Here is a 26,899-nt window from a genome sequence, read left to right on the forward strand (position 1 = left end):
AAATAAACTACTCGAAGAACTTAGTGGGCGAAGCAACACCTATTGAGGCAAAGGGGTGATTGATGTTTTCAGTCGAAACCCAGCATCAGGACCAATTAAATGATTTTTAAAATACATTGAATGTGTTACATAGGTAAATGTGACAGCAGTTCTACACCTGCGATGTTGAACACATGGCAATGAGATGAATGACCAGATAATAGTGGTTTATTTTGATATTGATTGAGGGAGGAATGTTGGACATTGGGAGAATTCCCTGCCCTTCTTCAAATAAAAGAAAGATTGCTTTTGCATAGCAGCTTTTACTACAAGGAATAACAAATAATTTACAGTCAATGAAGTACTTTTGAAGTGCAGTCACCTTTATTCAGAGATAATTCAATTTGCAAACTGCAATAATGAGAGAATTTGTATTTAAGTGATGTTGGTTGAGGCATATATTTCACTGGGAATATCTCTGAATTTCTTCAAAATAGTATAATAGGATCTTTGATATCCTAAAGTTTGAATATTGCACAGGAAAAATAGTACCTCCAACAGTGTTATTCTCCCTCATTGTCACAGTGAAATGGCAACCTGGAATACACACTAATATGTGGCTTGAATCCCATGACCAGCTGTCTTGGATGGCAGAGGTGCAATGAGCAAACCATAATTAACACCACTGGACATAATAGTACCATTGGATCTTAAACCTTTATTTGACTGGGAAGACAACAACTCAGTTTAAATTCAAAGCAGAAGGGATGTAGTTGCTTAAGTGGTGCTTGAAAGTTTCTCCCCAACTTGGGTTTTCCAAGAGATTATACCCACAACCTTGTAATTTAGATTGCTACCAAATGAGAAAAACTTAAAAAGAGGTTTTAAGACACCAATTATCTAATAATCAGTCTATTTGGTGGAATGCACATTTTAAGTGCTGGCATGAAATATAACTATGGAAAGGCTGAATCTTGAATTTAAAGTGACACCTCAGTAAATAATATCTTTAAACATTTTGTGAATATTTTCATTCACTAAATAAATTTATCTTATTTTGTCAAAAATAATAATTCCTCAGAGCTGAGATACAGAACTCGTCTCTTTCAGGCAATTGACAACAGCTACAAGATTGCCATCGTTACCTCAGGCTAAAAACGTATATATATATTCTCCTGCATTCTTGGCACTCGTGTCAGCAGTTGGTCAAAGGGTATCCATTTTTAAGACTTAGTTTGAGATTTCAGAGTAGTCAGGATAATACAACAGATCTGCAAAGATGTCATTTGGATTCTTGCACTTTAAGTTGCAGAAACAGGAGTTTATCCACATCATGTTCTTAGAGAAGCCCAGACCATCAGGGCAATCGAAATTCACCTCAATGGTTTTTGATTTCTGGGGAGTACAGCATCGGTCATCCGTGCAGACACCGCAGTATTTGGGTCGATAAGTGCGTCGGCTCACACATCCAGATAAGGTTAAAGTTCATGGGTTCCACCTGCTTCAGGACGCTGAGGCACTTTTTCCCCTCCTGCAAGGAGAAACAACCAAGTACTGCTCAACTTTGTCACTTGCCCTTCACAATCAAAAGACCTGAGTTAGGTCATTTCAATGTTTTTCAATATGGCCAGCTTCCATATCCAATGCTTTGGTACTGTGCCATCTTTTAAAACTAACTGACTGGGCTAATTGCTCTCAAAATAAATGGCCTTTGGAAAATGTTGGGGAGTTTTCTATTTATGCTTGGATATTACTGTATTGCAAGTACATTTTGGAGTTTTCTGTTTTGTGAGTTGCAGTAATGATATTCAGATCCGATAAATTATGAATTAATGCAAGTGACCTCGTGTTAGTTCAGAGTTAAATCACTAAAACTGGTGGTTAGGATCAGTGCCGATGCAAACTTATGTCACAGTTAACTACTGAAGGCTTTCTATCCATTGGAAAATATGAGATAGCTACATTTACAGAGTAAAATAAAGTTGCAGCAGTGAAATGTTGCCACCAGCTAACCTCTGTACATGTAAACACCTCACTTCTGATGTATGCTGAAGACATCTAAAGGCAGCTATGTTTTGTTAAAATAAGCACCATGTCAACTCCCCTCTCCCACTTACAAATATCCTCATAACATTCCAGCTTTTTTCATTGTGATCATGTTCCTCCACTTAACACTGGACACAAATACATGCTTTTCTTACAAATTGTCATCAAAGGAAAACTATCCAACATTATTAAATTACCAGCAGATCAGCCTCAAGTTGCTATGTTTGGTTTTTGTACCAATTTGGTCATCCATAGTGATGTCAAGATTTTTATGTACTACACTTCTACTAAATTACAAATTTTCAATCTGCAGCAATGGGGTTTGAACGCAGAATTATCAGTGAACTGGTTTCCACTCACAAAAGGGTGATGGGTGGTTCAATGGTGAGGATTGCCTCAATCACTGCATAAAATACTAACAACATTTCACACCCCTAAGGCAGAAAAATTCTGTCTTAATCAAAATAAATATAAAAGTCTACCATGACAAAATTAAACTATTCCATTATAACTTATTCCACTTAAGAGCACTCTGACTGATAAGGCAGTTTGCCAAGGCATGGAGCTCGCAAGAAGGATGTACAATCCAGGATGCAGCACTATGTATTGAGTCTTGGTGCACTTAGTCTTTGGAGGGGGGAAAATCAAGCAGACTTCATGTCCAATTGTTAACCAGAATCAAACATGACTTTGATGCCCTACAGGAACTACCCAATCCTTCAACATAGTACCCCTATCACCTAGTTGATGGATATACTGCTTTCATTTAGGGGATTGCTCTGAGTGCCCTGGACTTAGCATTAATTAGAGCCAATAAGACTGAGAAGATTACCTTGATATGCTTGGTAATGTCAATGTTGCAAGGTCTTATGTAGCAAAGGCGTCTTTGTTTCACTAGCTTACACTGATCATTTTCATTTGAAATCCTGGTTGATATTCCCATTCCCACAAGACTTTGAGCAGGCAGTCCATGGTGTAGTTTTGCACTAAGCAGTTCTGGTGCCACACTTCTGATTTCCCTGTGTAAGCTAAACGTGGCAAAACAGCAACAGTTAGTCTGCATCATCACCATTCTTCCCAAGTCAGCAAAAGCATAGGAACAAGTTCTCTACAAGGATCTTATACAGTTGATACCACAAAGTTTAATACTTGCTTTGCAGAACTATCAGCTCTCCTTTTAGCATTATTCAGCTGCAATATAATTGTGCCAATTCAACACCAATTGTTCATGGATCAGAATCATACAGCAGAAGGCTTTTTGGCGCATTTTGCCTGAAGTGGTTTTGAAGTCTTACTCCCCTGCTCTTTCCGACAATCTCTAATTTTTCCTCCCTCAAATTTTTATCCAGTTCAACGAACCATCTACTGGAGGGACTCAGCAGGTCAAGCAGCATCTGTGTGGGCAAAGGAATTATCGACATTTCAGTTTGAAACCCTGCATCAATTCCTTTCCCCCCAGAGATGAGCTCCCCCCCTCCACCTACCCTACTAAGTTCTTCCAGCAGATTGTTTGTTGCTCCAGGTTCCAGCTTCTGCAGTTTCTTGTGTCTCCATTTACCCAATTCACTTTTGAATAAAGAAGAAAAATACATGGTATTTTCTTCAACTCAGGTCTTTCAAGGATCATTGGTGACTGATGGAGAACAGGATAGAAGTAGGTTTTGCGGAATCTTCCTTTAAATTGAAAGGCAAAATGACCCGGGAGAGATTGGCAAATTTAATATTGGAAATTTCAAAGCAACGTAAGAAGGGTTTGAAATGAAGAAAGGTTATTTCAAAAATTCAAATCTGCTTCTTCCCCATTTACTGCACAACAACTCAATTACTGATACTCCACCATCCCAACCTGCTTTCTAAAGTTGACATAAATTAATAATAACTTTGCTGGCATTCTCAAACCCTGTTTTTGACAAGAATTGTTCCAGTCCTTCAAAAGACATTAATTGACTGAGACTGAATTAATTAGCAGGGAATCTGTTCCACCACATTTGTCACTGACATCACTTATGTCACAAGGACTTCACAGTTCAGGTTAGTGGCTGCAGTCCAATGGAATTCAAATTGTGATACACAGACTGGGAAGATGTGGGTTCAATATAAGATCTGTGGTAAATTAGCTGACCTCACCCGGCTGAAGAAAGGAGTGACAAAACTAGTCCACCTGTCTTTGGGTTGGAGACAAACAAGTTATTCTGGATTTCCATTTCTAATTGGTCTCCAATGACTGTATTTGGTATGCTTGCCTGTGTGGAGAAGGGTTTCATTTATGCTCAACTTGGCTATGATTGCCCTAGCACCACCCTTGTTGTCAATTAGTGTGCTGAGAAATCTGTTATACCTCACAAATGAAGGCATGGACAAGGTATGCAGGGTGCCTGTGAGTCATTGGGAGAGCTCTAAGAAGAGGAGTGGAGGGGAAGGGGAGGAAAAGGATTATAGAATGATACATCACAGAATGAGATCATTTGACCCAAGGTACAAAGGCAGTTTCTTTGAAACAGTTATCTAATTAGTCACTGTCCAGTTCCACAAAATCTGCAAGCTTTCACCTTTCAAGTATTTAACTGATTTCCTTTTGAATGTTTTTATTGCATGTGCTTCCATTACCGTTCAGCTAGTGGCTCAACATAGGAAGCTCTCCACTGCACTGGAACGTGATTGCTGCCCTTTATTGTCAATTGCCCTACCTGACATGGACACATGGCGAGGTGCAGTCGTCTTCAGCTTCTTTGACTCATCGCATATCACTGCTCACAGCATTTTCCCGGCATTTTTATCCGTTTGGGGTTCTGACACCAGACGAGTGGAGGACGGGACTGCCTGCACACTGGAATGCAGCCAATTGCACCATTTCATGCATGTACACTTGTACTTGCAGTTGGGTTGAAGCTTTGACCATTGTAGTACTTGGCTCCATTGAGTTTCACACCCGACTCCACCCATATCTAAAAGTATCAAAATTAAAAATTCATTCATATTTCAAATATTATCTAACCTTTAATAGATGAAAACAACTAACATGTATGGTGACATTAGTCCTCCCAAATCATTGGAAGCAATTGTAATTCCTGCTATTCTTACTTTATCCACAGGATGGCACTGCTGCCAAAATATCCAACATTCCCCAAACACAAACAGAAAATGGTGGAAACACTGAACAGGTCAGGCAGCATCTGAGGATAGAGAAACAAGAGTTAATTCTTCAGGTCTGAAGCTCTTCATGAGAACTGGGAAGAGCTCTCTTTCCCAGTTCTGACCAAAAGTCTGACTTGAAACATTAACTGTTTCCCTTTCCATAAATGGTGCCTGACCTGCTGACCATTTCCTGGTTTTGTTTCAGATGTCTAGCATTTACAATTGTTTTTTGATTTGTATTACCTGAATACCATCCATTCCTTTTCACTGCACATGTGACACTGTAATCCCTTTCAGCCTGTTGCATTGGACACACCCAACACATTGCTACTGATATTTCATTCTGTCCTTACCCTGCATGGTGTCCCTCAATGTTTTCATGTTTCCATATTTCCTCATGACATAGAAGGAGACAATTTGATTAAAACATCCTAAAATGGCTCAAATATTTGGCTCTAATGTGCCCAAGGCTGTGTGGGTATCTGGACCTATAATTGGACAGCAGAAAGTTTGTAAGAGGTTAGGAAGTTGTGGGCATGCTATGTTGGTGCCAGAAGCGTGGCGACACTTGAGGGCCACCCCCAGAACACTCTACGCAAAAGATGCATTTCACTGTGTGTTTCAAAGTACATGTGACTGATAAAGATATCTTATCTTGTCTTATAACAAAAGCAGCAGCGTAAGGAACCCCTGCAAAGTTCATTAAGCTTATGTTAGTAAAAGAGATGTTCATCCCTTGCTTTGGCACCTGTCCCTCTCTGCTTCTCCACTCTGAAGGGAGTCAAAGGGCTCAATAGCTGCCTAAAACTGATGGATATGTTTGATCCGAAAATGGTTCCACTTTTGGGGAAGCCAGGGCTGTAAGTATAAGATAGTCACCAATAAATCTAGTAAGTAGTTCAGGAGATAATTCTTTACCCAAAGTTGAGTAACGATTTCAAAGCCATTACCACAGGGAGTAGTAAAATGGATACAAAGGAGACTGCAGATGCAGGTTTTCAACCTGAAACATCGACAATTCCTTTCCTCCCACAGATTCTGCTCAACCCGCTGGGTTCCTTCAGCAGACTGTTTGTTACTACAGGGAGTAATTGAGGTGAAAAGCATTCATACATTAAAGGAGTAGTTGGATAAAAAAAGGATAAATGAATTAAAGAATAAGGGTTAGATGAAGAAGAGTGTGGGGGGACTCCATGGCCCATTTTTGTGATGAAGATTCTGTATTCTTCACATTGTGATCAATGCATACTTTCTGCTTGTTCTGACTCTCCTATCCTCAGACTCTTCAGCCTCTTCAGTAGTTAGTTGAACATCAATAAACAACCCAATTTTTCCTTCCAATGTGTTTCTAAGGCCTAGTTGTATACATATAGCAAGCATAGCTCTTCCCTTCTCCAGCCTGAATTTACACCATCTTCCTTCTTCTTCCTCTTTTTTGATTCATTCCTAATCCATCTACAATTCTGCCTAGCATGGTGTAGCAAGTCTTTCATTTGGCATTTATTGAAAGCTTTCAGAAAGTTGGATGGTAATTGAAAGTTGTCACAGCCTTTCCCGTGAATCTGTTACTTGAGTGAGCAATCCTTGCCTTCTCACCCTCATTCAACCTCTCACAAATGCATTTATTTTGTGTAAATTACCAAAAATATATATGTCACTTACATGCACATATTCCTACTTCGTACCTAGGGGCATCCCCACTATAGTCGCAGTACAGTCCTCTGTGGTAATCGCAGGTGTCTGCCTCTGTGCAGTTCTCTCTCAGTTGCTTGGCACATGTCTTACAGCACTCACATCCATCCATCACCAAGCTAATGCCAGGTGGGCACTTGGGCAACTGCTTCGGACACCGGCAGGGCCAGTGGCAGTACTGAGTGCGGTTATTTGGGTGGACAAAATCCATCGAATTCCCACCCTCCTCTGAAGCTGCCTTGGAGTCCTCGGTGAGGGTCTGTGAGGAAGAGAGAACAGAATTAAAAATATGGTGGCGATGAGCCCTCACAAAGAAATCTGAGATGGTTCAGCCTATCGAGTCATACAGCACAGAAACAGTTCTTCGGCCCACCTGGTCCACCCATTTACGCCAGTCCTACATTAATCCCTTTTTTATTCTCTCCACATTCTCATCAACTGTCCCTGGATCCTATGACTCCCCAACACACTAGGGGCAATTTACAGTGTCCAATTAACTTACCAACCTGCATGTTTTTTGGGAGGCTGGAAGAAACTGAACCACCCAGAAGAAACTCGTGCAGTCACGGAGAACATGCAGACTGCACACAGTCAACTTCAGAGGTCAGGATTGAACCCAGGTCTCTGGAGGCTGTGAGGGAGCTGCACCAGTGATATCAGGGAATGTTTCAGGTTGCATTTGCGGTTTTCTTGCTATATTAACCAGTATCAATGTCGTCAATTGAGTGCATTTGTAAACTATAATTGTAAATGTTAAAAGACTATTGGAACAGGCACACAGATAGGAAAGGTTTAGAAGGATATAGGCCAAACAAGGGCAAAGGGGACTAGCTTGGATGGGCATCTTGGTTGGCATGGACCAGTTGGTTTGAAGGACCTGTTTCCGTCCTATATGACTCTATAATTGATCATGGATTCCTCAAATTGCAAAGAGCGGAAGTCGAGAAGGACGGCAATTTCTGATCAGAATCCAATGAGCTCTTTTGGAAAGTGCGGAGAATCGAGGACCAATGGGATCAGATTCTGCTATGATACTTTCACAGCCAATTAGTCTGTTGAGGTTCAAATAGGAAGAATGATCATTTGGCTAAGATACCAGAAACAGAGTTGTCTTCTCCTGCGTGACTCAACACCCAGAGAGGAAAGAAACACATTTTAATAGCAGCAAAAATAAAATTGGGTATCTCAGTCAGGATGGGCCAGTGCTCAGCCCTGGTTGGTGGGTGACACCCTCAGTTTGGTGTCAAAAGATTGTAAGTTCAAGTCCAATTCAAGCACAGAAAGTTTAGGTTTACACATCATCAAGGTACCAAGGCAGAGGTGCACAGTCAGGGATGTAATTTTTCCAGGTAAGACATTAAACCCAAGACCCTCTCAGGAATAAAAGACCGCAAGATATTATTTCAAAGCAATGGTGAAATCTCCCCAATGTCCCATCCAATATTTTTCTCCCAACCAACATACATGATCTTTTGTATCTTGGAAGGAGAGGGAGACACACTGGGATAATATATTGTAATTTAGTCTTAGATTCCAGAATCTAGCCCTAACTTTTTCTAATGGTCCTATGTTAAATGACTGTAGTCTCCGTACAGTCTTCATATCATAAAACTGTTCTAATTAGAGCTGTCCAAAATAGAGCTATTTTGGATAATATATAACTTCAGGTGACTTTACTGCCTTGTATAATTTATGTTCTGTGTGTTGTATGAATCTATGTGCCTGTGATGCTGCTTCAGGTTTTTTCATAGTACCTGTACCTCACCATACTTGTGAAAATGACAATAAAACTCGACTTGACTCTTTTGCTCAAGTATCATTTCTATACCAATCCCTGGGTCATTTTGACTGACATGCCTGCAGGAAAGGTCCAACTGGTATAGGGACTTCATTTATGTAAATATGTCTATTGGATGGAACTCTAAACGCTAAACAGTTCTGGTGAATTTTATATTCTTCAAGGTAAAGAGGATGGAAAATGGACTGTTTTCTTAATTTCTGTTTTCTTAATGCAAGTGGGGATAAGATAGTTGGTGTTAGAACTGAGCCCTCTGGTCAAATACACCTCAACTTTATCCTAAACTATGAACTCAGAAGATTTCTTTTCCTTGCACCAGTTGATCCTTCCCCTCATTGACCCCATGGTGTTCCAAGTCACTGTGACTTGTGAAACCAATTGTAAGATTTTTCAATAAAATGCAATTGCCTTTCAGTTTAATTCTGAAACCATCAGTTTATGATAAGTTATATTTCTACTTAGGTCTAATCTACTCCAATAGTTCTATACTTGGGTACTCTTACACCTCAATGGATATGAATTTGGACCATTAAACCATTCATTTTTAGCATCAGTAGGCATAAACTGAGATCCCGGTCAAGTGAGACAACAAAATGAGGAGGTTGTTTGGGACAACAAGCAGTCTGCTGGTGGAATTCAGCAGGTCGAGCAACATCTGTAAGTGGAAAGGAATTGTTGATGTTTTGGGTCGAAACCCTGCATCAGGACTTTTAATCCCTTTCCTCCCACAGATGCTGCTTGACCTGCTGAATTCCTCCAGCAGATTGTCGCTCCAGATTCCAGCATCTGCAGTCTCTTGTGTCTTCAAGTCATGTGGGAAGTGGAAACATATTGCTGCTGCAATATGTGGTGCATTACTAGGGTTAGAATTAATCCTGATCACTATTTTTGGCATGGGAATGGTTGCCAATGGCATTGAGCTGTCAAAGAGGAAAGAATTCCATTCTTTATCAACAGAATCCATGATCAGTTCAAAAAAAATCGTGCTTGTATTTTTGAAATATTTATTGCTGTTATTTTATTCTCCCTGTTTAAAACAAATTTACATCAATGACAATTTTGTACATCATTTATTCCACCAGACAGAAAAGAGCACAAGAAAGGGTGCACAAAGGTAAAAAATAGAGTGAGGAAAAAGTGGAGAGAAATGTAGTCTGCTTGTCACCTCTGGCAATGCTGCCTTGTGATAGGGCATAAAATCATTAAATTATTATAACCCATTTGGAGTTCAATAATCAACCAGTACTGGCTCCTTGTAGTACTAAGAGCATTCGTAGACCAAACTTGTATACAATTAGCCCAAATACCCAGCATGGGAGAGCCTACTGAGGATGAAAACTGAGGTATGATTGAAGAGAGAGAAGGGGAAAACGGAGGGCCAACATCCACAAGGACTCAAATTCCTATTACCCAAGCACTGGCTACAAATAAAATTCAGGGAGATAGACATGCTGCTCCAGGTAGTTGCAGCTGAGAGGTGTGTGGTAAGGTGATGATGGAATGTAATCCAGAACTCAGCAAACCTAGAGAGGCAGTAACCCTGACATTCCTCATCATTGTGCTGTCCAAATGGAGCTTGAGAATTAAAGACAGAAATAAGCAGTGTCCTGCAACCAAGCATTTGGAAACAAAGCTAAGAATATATGTGTTAAGGAAAATGTTGCAATATTCACTTAAATTATTGGATGTTCTCACTAATGCACCAAACTTCTTCTACTGACCTAGAATTCCAGTGGTGATCGCATTGTTACAAATTCACCACAGTACAGTAAAACTATGCTAATCTGGCACACTCAGGACTTGGTAGTGCCAGATTGGCAGATTTTCCAGGCTCTTGTATGCTATTCCTATTAATACCCTAACACACTCTCAATTCTTTTTTTTATGTTACACAGTATTATAATAAATCTTCCATTGGTAAGTTTAAAGGGAGCCCCAGTGAGCTGAGAGTAAGGGAGCCCTGGTTTTGGCCAGCTGAAAGGGAATGCAGGGAACGGGGCACCAGTGAGTTGAAAGGGAGCAGGGTAAACATCACCTGGTGAGCCAGGTGCCAAACCATTGTGATTTCTGAAAAGTCATATAGCAGAATATCAGAGCTTTAATGTACATTCTCACACATAGATACACAAGAGTATAATATGTCCTTGCATATAGATATACCACAACTTGAAACATTAATACTGGGAAGAAGCTCCTGTGCCTATTTTTGACTTATGACTGGAACTAATTTTTTTTCTATGCAGCATATAGTTATGAGCACTGTTGGAAAGTTTGATTCCATACTTATCTTTCTGAGATCAATTACCATTCGGACTTTTAGGATCAGTTACTAAGTGTTATGAACTCCAGTTATGCCTGGTGCACGTCAACACAATTGGATTTCCTGTGAATAACATCCAGCAATGTATTCTTTATATTGACAACATGCTGCTGAAATTCTACATCGATGTATGAAAGAGAATATACCCTTTGGAACTAAGTTCTGGCATAAATTCCTACTACTTTGGGCACCCTCATCTGTAAAATCCAGATTAAGTGATTTCAACACCAAGAGATGGTATGAAGTTTGCACTGCTTACCTTACTGTTCCTTTACTGTCTTTCTCATCAATGGCAACAATGCCCACATTTAAATATGGCAATGACACCACTTCTTGGGATGTGTGTGTCATTGCCAAAGACGTTACTTATTGCCCATTGCAAATCACTCTTGAAACGGTGATGGGCTTTCTTCTCGAAATAATCCGGAGAAACCACTGTTTTTTTTCTTGAAAACTCCTTTTTGGAATTCACCTTCCCCTATTTCCTCTTCATCTTTCATATTCCCTCCACACCATGCACACTCTCAACCTCTTGTTCTTATTTACATATTAGGGTTTGAAATCTCCAAGTTCCCCATCACTAGAAAATTTCTGTCAGAGCAGCGATTTATAATATTGGGTTCACAATTCAGAGTCTTAATATCGTAGAGAGATACAACACAGAAATAGGTCCTTTGGCCCATCAAGTCTGGCTGACCATGAACAGCCCATTTACGCTAATCCTATATTAATCTATTTTTATTTTAAATTTTACCTTAGATTAAGTAACACTAGTCATAAAATGACCATAATATCCACAAACTATGGAGGGAAAATTAAATCAGGATTACATTCCCGATTCATTTCACATGCAGAAAATAATTGGAAAGGCTAATGAGGCATACGGATGCATGGAGACTTGGGAGATTGGATTCAAAATTATTTTGGCCATAGAAGACAGAGGGCAGTGGTGGAGGGGTGTTATTCTGACTGAAGGTCTATGACTAGTGGCGTTGCACAGGGATCAGTGCTGGGACCTCTGTTCCAGAGGGGAGGGTAGATGAGGGCTCCAATGGCATGATTTGATCGAAGTTTTTGAGTTATTAAACAGTAGATAGAGAAATGTCTGGTACCAGAACTCACAGTTTTAAATCTAGAACCAGGCCTTTCAGAAGTGTAATTAGCACATGCTTTAGGTTTTCCTCTGTACTGTATAAAAATTGTGCAAGTTTGGAACTTCCATCTGCAAATGGAAATTAATATTAGGTTTACTGTTGATTTGAAATTTGAGGTTGAAGGATTCTATTAAGTTTATATATTAAGGGATCTGGGTGAAAGGTGGGCATGATGTCAGTGAATAGTTAATCATTATCTCGCTCAGTGGCAGAATAGTCTCCTGGATTTAAATGTTCTAATCTTTTTGTGTTAGAGTGCTCAGAGAAGGCTCAGAGGCAGTAATTGTATTGTAATTCTATACCAGAGGTGAGGGGAACCAGCCCAAAAGCAAACCCCTGAGGTCGTACATCAGAAATTCTACTTGGCAGGGTTGGAGAGCAGAATGGAACAAAATTAAACACAGACGGTGACTGTTTAAAGCAGAACATTGAAGGTAAGGGTGGAAGTTAGAGAAGGGAGCCTTTTGCAAAATCTATTAGCAGCTGGTTAAAATCAGATGTCTGTTCCACTTTTTTTGGTAGCATCAGCACAAAATTTTAACCACACGGGGAGATTAATCAAGAACAAAAGTAACACTCGTATATCCAAACAGACAAGGCAATGATTTGTCTGTGACAGCACAGAACACTCCACCATTGTAATGTTTCACTTAATTATTTTTTATGTCCATAAAGATAAGGGCCAAGAGATGGAAGATTTTGAGATAATGCAGTAACAAATACACTGGAATAAAAGCTGAAAGGCATCAAAGCTAGTCAAACAGTCACAACAACTTGCTTTCATACAGTGCACACCAAAGAATCTTCCACTCGGGTGACTCATAAAAATGGAAGGAAAAATTGGACTTGGATCCAATATTGAGATATTAAGTGGGAAGAAAATTTTGGATGTAGTGGTGAGGAGGAACTTGAAAAAAAAATGAGGAAAGTGGAAAGATGAACACTTAGAGGAAATTCAAAAGAATGGAAGCCTAGAAGAAGGAACAGCCAACAATGGACTGAAGGGATTGGGGAACTGAGTGGAGGTTAGGGTTAGGGTGATAGTGATACACAATGGGCCAGACTCAAGGGAATAGGGACTACAGTAACAGAAAGTTAGAAAAGTTGAATAACAGTTTGGAAGATGTGAGCCCAGGAAGGGAGGGGGATTTTAAAATAAAACCAGTGGTGCAGTAGGAACTGAGGATGAGAGCTCAGCAGGGGCTGGCTTATGAGTCACTAGGATCTGGTGTGGGTGGGGATACAGGCTACAGAATTTGAAGAAAAGATGACAGGTGGGAGGGAGTTCAGCCATGAGAATATGGCAATTGTTAAACCTCATGAATGATGGTTTCAGTTCCTGACAGATAAAAAGTAAAAGTGGGGGTAGGATTTGTTAATAAACAAAAAGCAGTATTTAACAAAACTTCAAACACTGCTTAAATGACAAAACCAATATCAAAATTACAATGATGAAACTACTTTAGTATCTGTTCGAAATCCACAGGTGTTAATATTACAGTGACAAAGCCACTTGATGCTAATGCTAAAATAGAAAAAAAACACTCAAGTGCAAACTGCTAACTTCTCAAATATTACAGTAACAGATATCAGGAAGAACATTTTTTTGATATTAACATTGACCTTCTGAAGTACATACTCATGCAGAAATTTACCAAATTAAAACTGTGGTTTATACTATTATTTAGCTTACTCTTTTCCCTTCTGTCCTCCATCCTCTTGTTCCTGCTTTTAATTGTCATATTAATTTAAATTAATATTCACTATTTTCATTAATCTTGAACCACGCCTGTGTTATTTTTCATGGGTTCATATCCCTCTTCTCTCCCCTCCCATTATTCGTCTCAGAAATTGTGGCATTTTCTTTAACAAACTTGTCTTTGTTTGTGGATTATTACATTTGAAAGCTAATTTTCCAGCTAATCAAATTCTGATGGGCTGGAAAACTAAGCTTTACAGCTGATCTTGAAGACTGACATAAATGTGCATCTTCGTCAACCTCTAATTCATCTAAAAAAATGTAAATGCTCACTGGTGTTCATCATTAAGTACAGTTCCCACCAGGTCCAGCAGCTGAATGCAGATTGAATTCACCCATTGTACTCACGGTAACATCTCACACATCACTTTCTTCACTGCCTTGTGTAATTTAAGTGCAATATGTGTATAATTTATGTTCTGAGTGTTGTTGTCTGAATCTACAAGTGTGTGATGCTACTGCAGACAAGTTTTTCATTGTACCTGTAGCTCACCATACAATAAACTCGGCTTGATCATCAATGTGCAAAACAGGCTGCAAACTGTGAGTCTCTGCCTATTTTTCTCTGACTCCATGTATTTTCACCAGCTGTAATTGGCTCTGAGATTCCTCAATCTGATGTGTCTTGGTTTCTCAGTTTGGGAAGTTCCACAGCACATTGCAAATGGCAATGGTGCAGTAAAAACCTCTTATATCCACAGAGGCCTTTGGATTCGTGCCTGTGTGACCTCAGTAATTTTCATGCTAATTCTCTTTACTCATGGGAGCCCTACAGCCACAGGACGTCCCATTCCTGTTGTGCAAAATGCCACAGAGGCAAGTGACGCATGTGCTCTCCCTTGCAAATAAAGATGCTGCATCTGTGGATGAGCAAGCAACTGAAATCATACTGGGTAGATTTTGTACTTCATACCAACACGGGAGGTCATTCAGCCCATTGAGTTAACACCACATCTCAGAGTATTCACGTCAGTCTCTTTCCCCACGTATTTTCCTGTAACCTATTCTCACATCCCCATCAAATCGTGGTTCTCATACCACCCACACTAGGGGCAGTTCAGAGTAGCCAGTTAACCTACAAGCACATTATTGGGACATGAGAGAAACCCACCAGTGACGGGGAGAATGTGCAACCTTCATTCAGACAGTACTGGAGATCAAGATTACACTTGGGTTGCTGGAGTTGTGCAGCAGCAGTTATAACAATTGCACTACTGTGCCGCCTTCTGTGCAACTGTACTACCCAGGAGTTGATGGCGGGAAAGGGTAATGTACTCAAAGTCTTCATCAGTATGGCAAGAGCCCACTGTGTGGCAGAAGTTGCCTGCAGATGATCTTAACTCTATATAATCTCCCTTATCAAATAGAAATGCCAGTTGTATACATTCTCTCGTTCATGAAGGAAATATCCTTCTCAATCAGCTAGCCCAAAACTGGGCCAGTCATTGCCAATCTTGGAGTCTATCCATAAAGTCTAAATGTGCAGTCACGACAATCTTTCTCAGAAGATATGTGCCTTTCAAGTGTTCACCAGCTCTGTTTTTCCTTATGATTTTCACTTTTGCTGGGAACAATTGCAATGTTTAAAAGGAATTTAGATAGATACCTGGATAGGAAAGGTTTAAAGGGATATAGGCCAAATACAGGCAAATGGGACTAGCTTAATTAGGCAACATTGTCAGCATGGACGAGTTAGGCTGAAGGGCCTGTTTCTGTGCTGTATGACTTTATGACTTTGGAAAAAGGTGGCAAAAGTTCCAGCCCCATGGAATCTCTAATTTCTTATCGTTCCATCACGTGACTCTTGTCTTTGATTGGAATCCTTTTGGAGATGATCAGTTTTCTGACAAGAAATTTGACATCTCCTGACCTGTTGAAGCATCTCCTGCAGCATAAATATGTTTTTTTTTTGACTGATTGAAAAGGAGACTTCAGAGAACTAAAACCAATACTAAATGAAAATGTATGCCATTGTATCAGGCTCTCACATGTAAAAAATATGACGTATAAAATATCATTCTAACCAGTATTCTTCCATCATTAAAGTTGATAATGCCTCTTGGCAGAGTGGTTCCACAGGATCTGAGCATTGTCTAATATTTTGCAGAGAGACACTGTGGACAGTGAATCTCAACAGTCAATACAAGAGTGTGAGCAAGCTACATTCTATGCGAGCACTTTCCAGCAGAGACTGCTGGATAGAGATAAGAACCAGAGGCAGTTGCAGCTCTCCTCTTGCTAACAGGGACAAGCTTTGGGTAAACATAGAATCCTTAAACTCAGTGGATGAAAAATGCAAACTTACTGGAGAGTGGACGGTTGATCTGACTGGTTTGCCAATTCACCAAGCAAGCTCAGTGAACAGCTGATAGACCAGAGCAGCTCTATTTTAACAGGATTGTCATTTCTGTACCTTCACGTTCCTCTTCCTGCAGAACAGTATATGGTCATCATTTGGTGATTGGTCAGAGTGGTTTGTTTGGGATCAAAAGTTCTGTATTTTGGATTATGCTATGATATCCATCATTCCAAGGTGCAATATGCTAAGGTACCCTAATTACAACACTTCAGTGGTTGTAAAATGCAAGGCACTATATAGAACAAAACGTCCTTAACCATTTCAGATTTTGAAGTATCCTTGCATCAGATTCATTTTACACATCTGTGTCTCCTCTGTAGAAGTTGAACTCATGACCTTGTGACTTGAGGCTAGTATTGAGTCATTTGCCCCTGAAAAAGATGATGAAGCATATTCCCATAAAATGACTGAAATTTCAACAGTCAAAATGGTATGCAAATTCTGCTTGGTCAAGTTAATTTAAATGGACTAGAGATCCACAATTTGAAAGTTAATGCCATTGTATTGTAAAAGAAAACCTAACAACTGGCCAAGTTAAACAGATGTTTAAATATTCACAGTGATTTATGTAACTTAAAAGTTTTGCCAAATTCTTAGAATCAGCAGAACATATAAATTTGGCTGGTGTGAAATCCCTTTATTCCATCTTATCCTCATTCTCATCAGGTCAAACCTTGGATTCGGCTGGTCAAAAATATATTTAGCAGCACTAGACATAGGGGCTTTACAGCTTATGATAAATAAATTCCAGTTTTTATAGTCGGAAAAAATGAGATGGTTTTTGATTCTGATTGTTCTTTTGAATGTTTGGCTACTCAGTTTTTGACGTTCCTCTCTGATAGATAACTGCCTGGGAGCTACTTTGCTTGACTAAGGACATTGCTGTGTTCTGCAGATTCATGGTCATTGGAGAGTGATTTCAAATTCCCCCAAAACTAATTTCACCAAAAAGCCCCATAGCCATCAGAATAGTTTTATTCTGTTAGTCTGGTATTAATTCACCTTCAGTTTTCATGAATGAAAGGATCAGAGAAATTTGTTTCCTTGGTAACTAAATGTTTATAAAGTAGCTAAAAAGTCTTGTGGGTATGTGACCTCCGAAATTGTTGAAAAGGTCAACTAGTTTTCTTCAGTCACATGTGAAACAGTGAGTTTTAGAGCTCTTCTTTTTGTAAATAATTGTTGCCTAGTTCAATAATAAGACAAAATCAGTCTGGTTCAGACTGTCCTTTTGCATTGATGTGTTACTGAAGTGTGCCCCTGGGAGTTCTCAACCTTAATTCCAAACCAGATAAAATGTTTTAGTTCTAGTGGGTGAGGAGTGAATGTTGGTTGAGCTACTGAGATAATTTTCCTGGTCTTCTTTCATTATAGACATGAGATCATTTAAATCCAATTCATTTTAACAACCTCCGTGAAAAAATCTGTTCGTCTAACAGTATGGTGTTGATGTGTAGCCTAGATTATGCACTCATGTCTCTGATCGGGAGCTTAAACTCACATCTTCTGACAGAGAAGAGAGTACTATCACTGAGCTATGGAAGAATGTGTGATTGCTACAGGCTACTCATTGCAACCCCTGGACACCACTGTAGGCATTCCTCAGGCAGGCGGAATCAACAAAACTATCTTCAGCTGCTTTATCAATGACCTTTTGGTTGCTGTATCATGTGGGAGCTGGTTGTTTGATGAGTCAGGAGCTGCTTTGGACAAAGTGATAAGTACCAGAAAGGTACCTCACAATCTAGATGAAATCCGTGATTCCATTTTTAACTTGCTCATAATAACAGCTATTCTCTTGGTTTTTGAGGTGGGGGAATTGACAAATTCTGTCTCATTTGAAGATGCTGCTTCTAGTTGTCAGACTTGAGAAATGGGCCAGGAAGGACAACATATACTACATTCTAAATTATAACACACGATATTTAATTCTCAACACTGCATGGAAAACTTGCTAATAGAAATATATGGGAGCTAGAAAGTTCAGCCATCAGAGAGAAGTTCCTGACAACATAAAGGCCCATCTCACTGCTTCATAGCAACTGGTTTTACAAGGGTAATCTCAGAGAAGGCATCCTCTTACCTTCATATAGAAAACACCTAAAGCTTGCTGGAGGCAACAATGATTTTGTGCTTTTCTAATGCAGCTGTGGCACACTTTCATCCTCACCATTGCTGGCTAAACTGTATCCAAAAAAACAACAGTGTTTATGAGGCTCTAACATATCACAGGCTATGTGCCTGTGATGCTGTTGCAAGGAACTTTTTCATTACACCTGTGCATACATGTATTTGTGCATATGACAATAAACTCGACTTTGACATTTGACTTAACAGCAGTCTATGATGTTGCTGTTGTATCCTGTAGCCACCAGATGGTGCCATGATGCAGATTTCTGAAGCCTTGACTTCATTGCCCACTTCTGAGCAACATAAATTGTATTCTTCAATCCACTGTGGTTCTTGGACAGATCATGGAATGTTAGAAATGGGATGCTATCTACATTCCTTTAAATAAATGGTAGTCTGTAGACTGGAGAACTTACTATTATTTGGTAGCACATGTAAACCATTTAGTTAAAGTTGGTCTCCTGAAAAAGGGTTTAACAACATAAACAACACATTAAATTATTACACACATGAACATCATGGACAATTTACTCGTGCCTCTGCATGTTGGGTTATCTTCCTGTCCTTTCTGCCCTAATCCTAACTCCTGCTCCCTCAGTACCTTGTACTCCCACTGCATGCTGTGCTCGCAACACACGTTCACTGAGCTCTGGACCCAGCCCATATTGTGGACTGAACCTGTCCCTAACAGGCCGAAGGCAAACAGAGAAAAATAGTCAAGACAAAAAAAGCTCAAATAACATTTAACACAGGATGTTGTTTTCCCATTTAACCTACATTAGGGAAGAGTTTGTGAGTCCAAGGGTTGAATATATTTTGAAAAAATAAATAAAGAAAAGTGATGGTCTCTCTTAATTCTGCTTTTTTGCCCACTCCCCATACTCCATGCTCAATTTCCTCCACACCACCCAGCAACAGTGTAAAAAGTATCAAACTCTTATAGTTCTCAGAACATAAAGGTAGCCTTGAGAACATTTTGATAACCAGGAGGGCAAGGCAGTCGGAAAAAGAACTAATACAAATCATCTATATGTATTTGGGAAAACAAAAGTGCACATTAAAGCAAGAAATCAGTTTAAAGAATGTGACAAGGAATCTCATCCTATTCCTCCAACTTGCACAGAAGATCTATCTCATCTACTTCTCTATAGCATCTGAAGTTCATGGTTTCAGCCTGGTTCACTTGTTGGACTTTCCTTTCAAATGAGCAGCAGAACTCTTCACAATTCATATCACTGCTGCTTTGTGCCACATTGGAGTGATAAGGGTTAATTTACTTGTAATTAAATGATGGTTAACATCTCAAGAAGACAAATCATCATTGATATGGGGCCATGGATTTATTTATTCACAGACCAGTCTGAACAGCTGAGTACTTACAACATCTTTTGCAACTATATGTTTAGATTTATCTGCTAGGGTGTCATTTTCTTTAAAAGAGGAAATGTTATCATTGCTGAATATTATGTTTTGGATGAAAGATTTCACAAGTAATATACATTTATTTTACACTTCTTGCTCTGATTATCAGCAACAAGCAGCTTTGGATATGGTAAAGCCATTGACGTAGCTAATTAAACTTCCGCTTTTAATGCTCCCAGTGTCCGGTTTAGCCACCTTTACACTTCATTCATTCTCAGGACATAGGAGTTACCAGCAAGGCAGGCACTTATTGAGCATCGTAGTCAGTCAAGAGGTTTATGGGCATTCCTCTTGAACTACCACATGGTGAAGGTACTCTGATAATGCTGTTATGAAGGAGTTCAAAGATTTTAACTTGATGATGATGAACAGCGATGCATGTCCAAGAAGTGATGGTGTGTGACATGGAGAGGAACTTGCCGCTGGAGATAACCTGCTCATGTGTCTGCTTTCCTTGTCCTGCTGGGTGTTGGGAGGTGCTGTTGAAAAAGTCTTGGCCACTTGCTGCAGTGCATCGTGCAGGTTGGTTTATGGCGGAGAGACTGACAGTTTCAGGTGATGGAAGTAAGTGTACAGATTGACCTTCTGCCCTTTGAAATGCATGGATGGTACACAATGAAGCATGATAGGGGTTTCTGAAAGTGCTCCTTGCACATGAATCTCTGATCTGTCCTCACTAAAGATGAAAATCCTTCTAGCTCAAAACTCCAGCCATGAGCAACAAAACTCAATGATTACCAGTAGTAAGAAAAAGGAAATATGTAATGACAAAAAGTTATCAAGACTTCATAAAGAGATTGACAGACACCTGTCCATTAGTATTTCATAGAATGATTGAATCATAGAACCATAGAGCATAGAAAGATGCCATTTCGTCCCACCTTGTCTATGATACCTATCTACGTTAATCCCATTTGCCTGCATTAGGTCCGTAACTATTTACGACTTGCACATCCAAGTATCTGTCCAAGCGCCTTTTAAATATTGTAATTGTATCTGCCTCCATTACCTCCTCTGGCAGCTCATTTCAGAGACTCATGACCCTCTGTGTGAAACCCCTACCCCTCAGATCTCCTCTAACTTTCATTAGTTTCCCCAACAAGGGGATTGACTGGGATTGAGGCTGGCCTTCTTCATTGTACTTTTAATTTTTACAGATGATAGAGAAGAAATTTTTAGGCAATTGGCCTGAAATAACTACCATGTAATATTGAATAAGAAGCCTTTTGACTCTTTGGCTCCTTGCCCATACAAATCCAAGAGTTTTATGTTTTGTTCTGAATCCTCACCACACATGGTTTTAATGTTACAGAAGAAACAAACAGAAGTCAAGGAGGATTTGAAGAATTCAAGAAAAATACATTAAGTAAGCTTGGTTTCAATCCAACATATTGGTGAGATAAAAGGTTTCTTGAAAATATGTTACTGAGTTTGGGACCAGAAAGGCCTCAGTTCAACAAACATTCCATAATTTAACAATATTTTTTGCAATATATATAGTTCCGTGATCTATGTAATTTTGCAACATATTGCAATATATACAACAATATACAGCATTAGTTTTGCATATAAATTCAGCTAGGTCAACAAGAAAATTAAAGGGAACGAAATTACTTCAAGAACATAAAAAAGTATGTTTTTCTTCTGCTTATAAAATCTAATTCACAATATTGTGGGAGAAGAGATTCTTGAACATGGATAAGAATGCAGATTTATTACCAAACTGTTAATTCCACAACTTTTTTTCATTTTTATTAAAGGAAGAATTCCACCCCCTTGTATCTATTGAAAAGATGGCATTGGATTGTGCTTTGACTTTGTTGCGTGCTGCTGGGAGCTGGGCTCTCTCTGGGGAAACTACTTTCCAATTAAAGTGTGAAATATTACCTCTTCACACAAATGTTAATATCTGGAATGGCCTACTGCTGTGAAGAAGCAAAGAATGTTATAAATTTCCTGGAGATTATATATATTTTTGGCAGATGATATTATCCAGAATATGCAAGGATAGGAAATTTAATACTTTTGAGAAGGGAGTATTGGATAGCAGAACCTTTCGCTGGTCCTAAAAAGTCTTCTGTTCCTAAGAACAATGTAAAGTAGTAGTGGACAAAACTTCCATGCAACAAGCACAGTACTATGAGACCTAGTTCCTATGAAACTATTTCCTATTATAAGTCAATGAATTCTGGGGAAGAAAGAGGAATAAAGGGAAAAACTAAGCCAAATAGTTGCTTTGGAAGGGTTTGTTGTCTTGTATATTGTTTTTAAATATTTTTAATTTACTGAAGTTCACTAGTCCCACTTAGGTAGGTCTTCCCATCATCCATAGCACTTGGAAGTCTTCCCCCACTGAGCTAGAGCCTCATTAATGTAATGCACCTAGGTAGTCATCTGATTGTCCCTCTGAGTTAGCAAGGTTTTAATTAAGATAAGGTAAGATAAGATAAGGTTTCTTTATTAGTCATATGCACATCAAAACACAGCGAAATGCGTCTTTGCGTAGAGTGTTCTGGGGGCAGCCCACAAGTGTTGCCACACTTCCCGCGCCAACATAGCATGCCCACAACTTCCTAACCTGTACATCTTTGGAATGTGGGAGGAAACCAGAGCACCCAGAAAAAACCCATGCAGACATGGGGAGAACGTACAAATTCCTTACAGACAGTAGCCGGATTTGAACCCGGGATTCAGGCATAAAAATATTTCCTTAAGTAGGAATGATAATGAGATCTCCCTTGGGGAAGACGAAATAACCCTGAATGCTTCAAATATCAACTTTATGAAAGAAAGAAAACATTTGAAATTGGTCTGTATCCTGTGAAAGAATAAATAGAAAAAAAAAATGCTCAGTGAAAGAAACACCCTTTGGCTTTACTTGGAAATTAGCTCAGATATCCCGATGTACATTTGTACACTAACTAAAAATATCTGGCTATTTTGGTGTGTTGTCCTCAGTTACTTCATTTAAGCATAACTTAATATGTTAAAAATAAGTGAAATAGGGTTGAACCCTTGGCTGCACTGAATACATTCACTGTAGATGGAAGCATTGGGATTACAATTGGCTTTAGTTCCCCTGGCCTAGAGACTTCAAAAAAATTAACCAAACTAACATCATAGATGACAGTTGATGGAGAAGTGCAACTATGCCAGAAGATCTGAAATAATCTGACCATCCTCTTTTGTCTCTTTCTCTATGAGCTTAGATTTGTCCTCTCACATACTCTGTTCCTTCCACCTATCAATAAGTTCTGTTACATCACCTAGTTGTGTGCACTCTTAGATCCTTGGAATCTGTAACCTCTTCTCATTCTATGTGTGAGGACCTGAATGTCTTCATGCCCTTCAAATATGGCCCCATTCAATTTACAGAGCCTTGACTTCATGTCCTACAGAAGACAACAGAATGACAGGCATCCCAGTGACCAGAGGCACAGTTAATTCTGGAACACAGGTCTGACTAGAGCTGCATTTTTCCTGGTCCCATAAACTTTGCCGCCCCCACTACTCCCAACTGTTTGTCCATATCAAGTGCAGTGAATCCAACTGGCTAGTGACTGGGTTCTGAGATGGTTGGATCCCAGAGAAGCTGAGATGGACCATCCTCCTAGCACTTCTAGCTGAACTTGATCATAAATGCTTTAGCCTCATCTTTAAAACTGACATGCTGGGCCCCACCACAGTTGAGGATAGGGGTGTTCATGGAGCCTCCTGCTCTCAATAGCTGTTTAATCATGCATGTCCATTCACACCAGATGTACTAGAATTTAAGAGCTTTGATCAGATCCATTAGTTGTGATTTTTCTTGGCCTTATCTATTGGATGCTGTTTTAGCTGTTCAGCATGTTTACAGCAACATTGTACCTTCATCAGGTTGGCATTCCAGGATGGTAGGTAGTAAGAAGACCTTTCCTTGCCCATGTTTGACCTCATGCCATGAGTAGTCATGGGCCCTGGAGCCAAGGCTGAGGACACCCAGTGCTACTCCCTTCCACCTGTGTACCACCGTGCTGCCCCCTCTCCAAGGATTGTGGTGGAAGAGTTCAGCACATTTTTGTAAGGACAACTATGATTGGTCTGCGTGACAACTCACCCAGTGCAGACATTGGCGAGCAGGACTTTGTAATATTGACTGGACAAAGAGCAACTTTGCCATGTCCAAATCTGATGCCTTTGTTGATGCCAGGGGCCCATCAGTTTTAGTTCTTCATAACAGAATAGATTGCTGGGCCATTTAAGAGTCCACTGCATTGGTGGGTCCAGAGTCATAAAAAGGCCAGGCAAGGTAATGATGATCTGACTGGGTATTATTTAATCAGATGGATTTTTACAATAACTTAGTAGTTCTACAGTCATCATTACCAAGGATTAATTTTTTTTTCAATTCTTGATTTTAATCTGAATTTAAATTCCACAACTGCCATTGTGGGATTTGAACAAGTGTCTGGATTGTTAGTCCAGACCTCTGGTCCAGTACTTAAACACCTTGTCATGAATGTACCCAAGGGAATGGAATCTGACAGCCAAGAACCTCACACTGGTTTCCAGACAATGGCCGGGAAATGCAGTCAGGTTGAGATGTTTATTTCCAGAGTGGGACAGCAGTTCCTTTGTACATCCTGCAGTCTGGGACGGAAAGCACAACAATCATTCAGTAGCAAGGCCCCAGTTTTGGTACTGAGTTTTGCAGGGCAGTCCCATGGCTGAAGCGTCCTTTGATGAAAGTGTGTGACCTGAAGTATTAACTCTGTTTCTCTTTCCACAGATGCTGCCTGACCGGCTGAGTGTTTCCAGCATTCTCTGTTTTGATTCCATCACTTAAGGCTTCCATCCTTTGAAAGGAAGACATCCATTGTTTGTAATGTCGTTGCCTAAGCTCAGTACTACAAGTTTATAAAACAAGTGCTTTTCCTCCTTGACATAGGCTTCCATATTTGGTGCCAGTCTTGTTGCTCAGTTGTTTATACTCTTAACTTTGGTTCAAAATACTGTGGGTTCCAGTACTAGTTGTGAGGCAACAATCTAGGTCAATGTTCCAGTGCTGTCTTTCCGATAGCACCTCAAACTGAGCCCCTGTCAACTTTGTCTGATGGATGCAATAGATTCTGTGGCATTACTTTAAGGAGGAAGAAAGGATTCCTCCCTGGTTCCCTGACTAATGTTAATCCTTCAATAAAAAACAAATTACCTTGTCATTATCATAGTGTAGTTGGAGGTATCTTGCTGTGTACAGATTGGCTGCTGAATCAACACTAAAGGTGCTGGAGGAACTCAGTGGGTTAGGCAGCATCTATGGAGGGAAATGGACAGTTGACATTTCGGTTCATCTGGACTGACCCGAGACCCGAAAGGGTTTCAATCCGAAACATCAACTGTCCATTTGCCTTCATAGATGCTGCCTGACCTGCTGAGTTTCTCCAGTGCCTTTTGTATTGCTCCAGGTTTCAGCATCTGCAGTCTCTTGTATCTCCAACTGGCTGCTGAATCAGCTACTTTACAACAATGTTGGACATAATTAACCAAGAGACTTCATCAGAAGCAGAGTCTGAAAATCAATTTCCACCAGGAGCTTGGTCAACAAAGGTGGAATCAAGGTTAATATACTAATGTGGATTGAGAACTGGTGATTGATCAGAAAGCAAAGAGTGGGAATAAAGGGATCAACAGGTTGGGTTTCCACAGGAATCAGTGTTTGAGCCCCAGTTATTCACAATCCATGTCAATGATTAACTGTGGAGATGCACGTCATATTTCCTACTTTGCTGACAACACTGAACTTGACAGGACTATGGAAGGGGATGTAAGGAGGCTTCAAGGGACATGGATAAGCTGAGTGTCTGGGAAAGACTTGGAAGAGGGAATATAATGTGGGAAAATATGAGGTGATCCACTTTGGTAAACATAATGGAAAAATAGAGTATTTGTTAAATGGTGAGAGATTGAGTAAATATGATGTTCAATAAAGCCTGGGCGTAGTTATATGCGAGTCACTAAAGGCCAATGTGCAGCTACAGGAAGATGATTAGGAAGGCTAATGGCATGTTGTTTCTCTCCAACACGAGGAAATGACATCTTATTGCAATTGTATAGGGCCATGGTAAGACCACACAGTTTTGGTCTCCTTACTTAAGAAAAAATGTACTTGTTCAAAGGGAGTGCAGTGAAGGCTCACTATGCTGGTTCCAGGGATGGCAGGTTTGACATTTGATGAGAGATTGAATAGACTGGGACTGCTTAGAAGTATGGGAGGAGATCTGATTGAAACTTACAAAATAGTTAAAGCATTTGACAGGCTAAATGCAGGGAGGATGTTTCCCTTGACTGAAGAAACTAGAACAAAGGGCACTGGTTGAAAATAAGGGGTAAGCCATTTGGAACTAAGATGAGAAGTTTCTTCCCTATAAGTAGTGAGCCATTGGAATTCTCGAGCTCAGAGGGCTGTGGAAGCCCAGTCATTGATTTCATTCAAAACTGAGACTGATAGATTTCTGAATGTTACAGGAATTAAGGGATATGGTGATTGTGCTGGAAGGTGGTACTGAAGTAGAAGATTAGCCATGATATTGATTAATAGCAGAGCTGACTTGAAGGGTCAGACAGTCTCCTTATATTTTTTTATCTTCTTATCGTCTTTAAAAGAATGATAAGTTGAGATCATATGCACCCATAGTATTGATTGGGTTCCACTCAAATTGTTTTACCATATACTGTATATTTAATTGTAGTTTCAGTCAAGGATTATCCTCAAGATATTAACTTATCATTGCCTTGAGCCTGCTGTGTATTTTCATCACTTACTTATTATTCTAATATTCATACAATACTATTTTTGAATCCTCTCTATCCCTTAATCTAGTTTAGTACTTTTCTCTTTCTTTAGAATAAACTTAACAACTGTCAAGCTAGACTGATATTTCTTTCTTCTATTTCATTTTCGACTCTTTTTTCCTCACATCATTTTATCTGCTTTGCTTCTTCCTTTAAAATCAGATGGAGTGTATTAGTAATGGTGCCTCAGTCCATTTACTCTGCTAATTGGCTTTCCATCAAAAGTATATTTAAATCTAGAACAGACTGTGGCGCAGGCCAATGGGAGTGTGCC

The 26,899-nt window shown here is 39.7% G+C and overlaps 1 protein-coding gene across 1 annotated transcript in view; it reads right to left on the reverse strand.

Annotated features, from left to right (window-relative positions):
• Positions 1 to 257: 257 nt before the first annotated feature.
• LOC127574228 (CCN family member 4-like) overlaps positions 258 to 26,899 on the reverse strand; it is a 34,023-nt gene continuing 7,381 nt past the window's right edge. Inside the window, 9 exon segments of the mRNA XM_052023047.1 lie at positions 258 to 1,458; positions 1,460 to 1,510; positions 2,858 to 2,971; positions 2,973 to 3,005; positions 3,007 to 3,053; positions 4,713 to 4,772; positions 4,775 to 4,877; positions 4,879 to 4,970; positions 6,823 to 7,111. Coding sequence (XP_051879007.1) covers positions 1,210 to 1,458; positions 1,460 to 1,510; positions 2,858 to 2,971; positions 2,973 to 3,005; positions 3,007 to 3,053; positions 4,713 to 4,772; positions 4,775 to 4,877; positions 4,879 to 4,970; positions 6,823 to 7,111 — 1,038 coding nt within the window. The 3' untranslated portion in view covers positions 258 to 1,209.

This window comes from Pristis pectinata, chromosome 9 (assembly GCF_009764475.1).
Source record: "Pristis pectinata isolate sPriPec2 chromosome 9, sPriPec2.1.pri, whole genome shotgun sequence".
Classification (NCBI taxonomy): Eukaryota; Metazoa; Chordata; class Chondrichthyes; order Rhinopristiformes; family Pristidae; genus Pristis; species Pristis pectinata.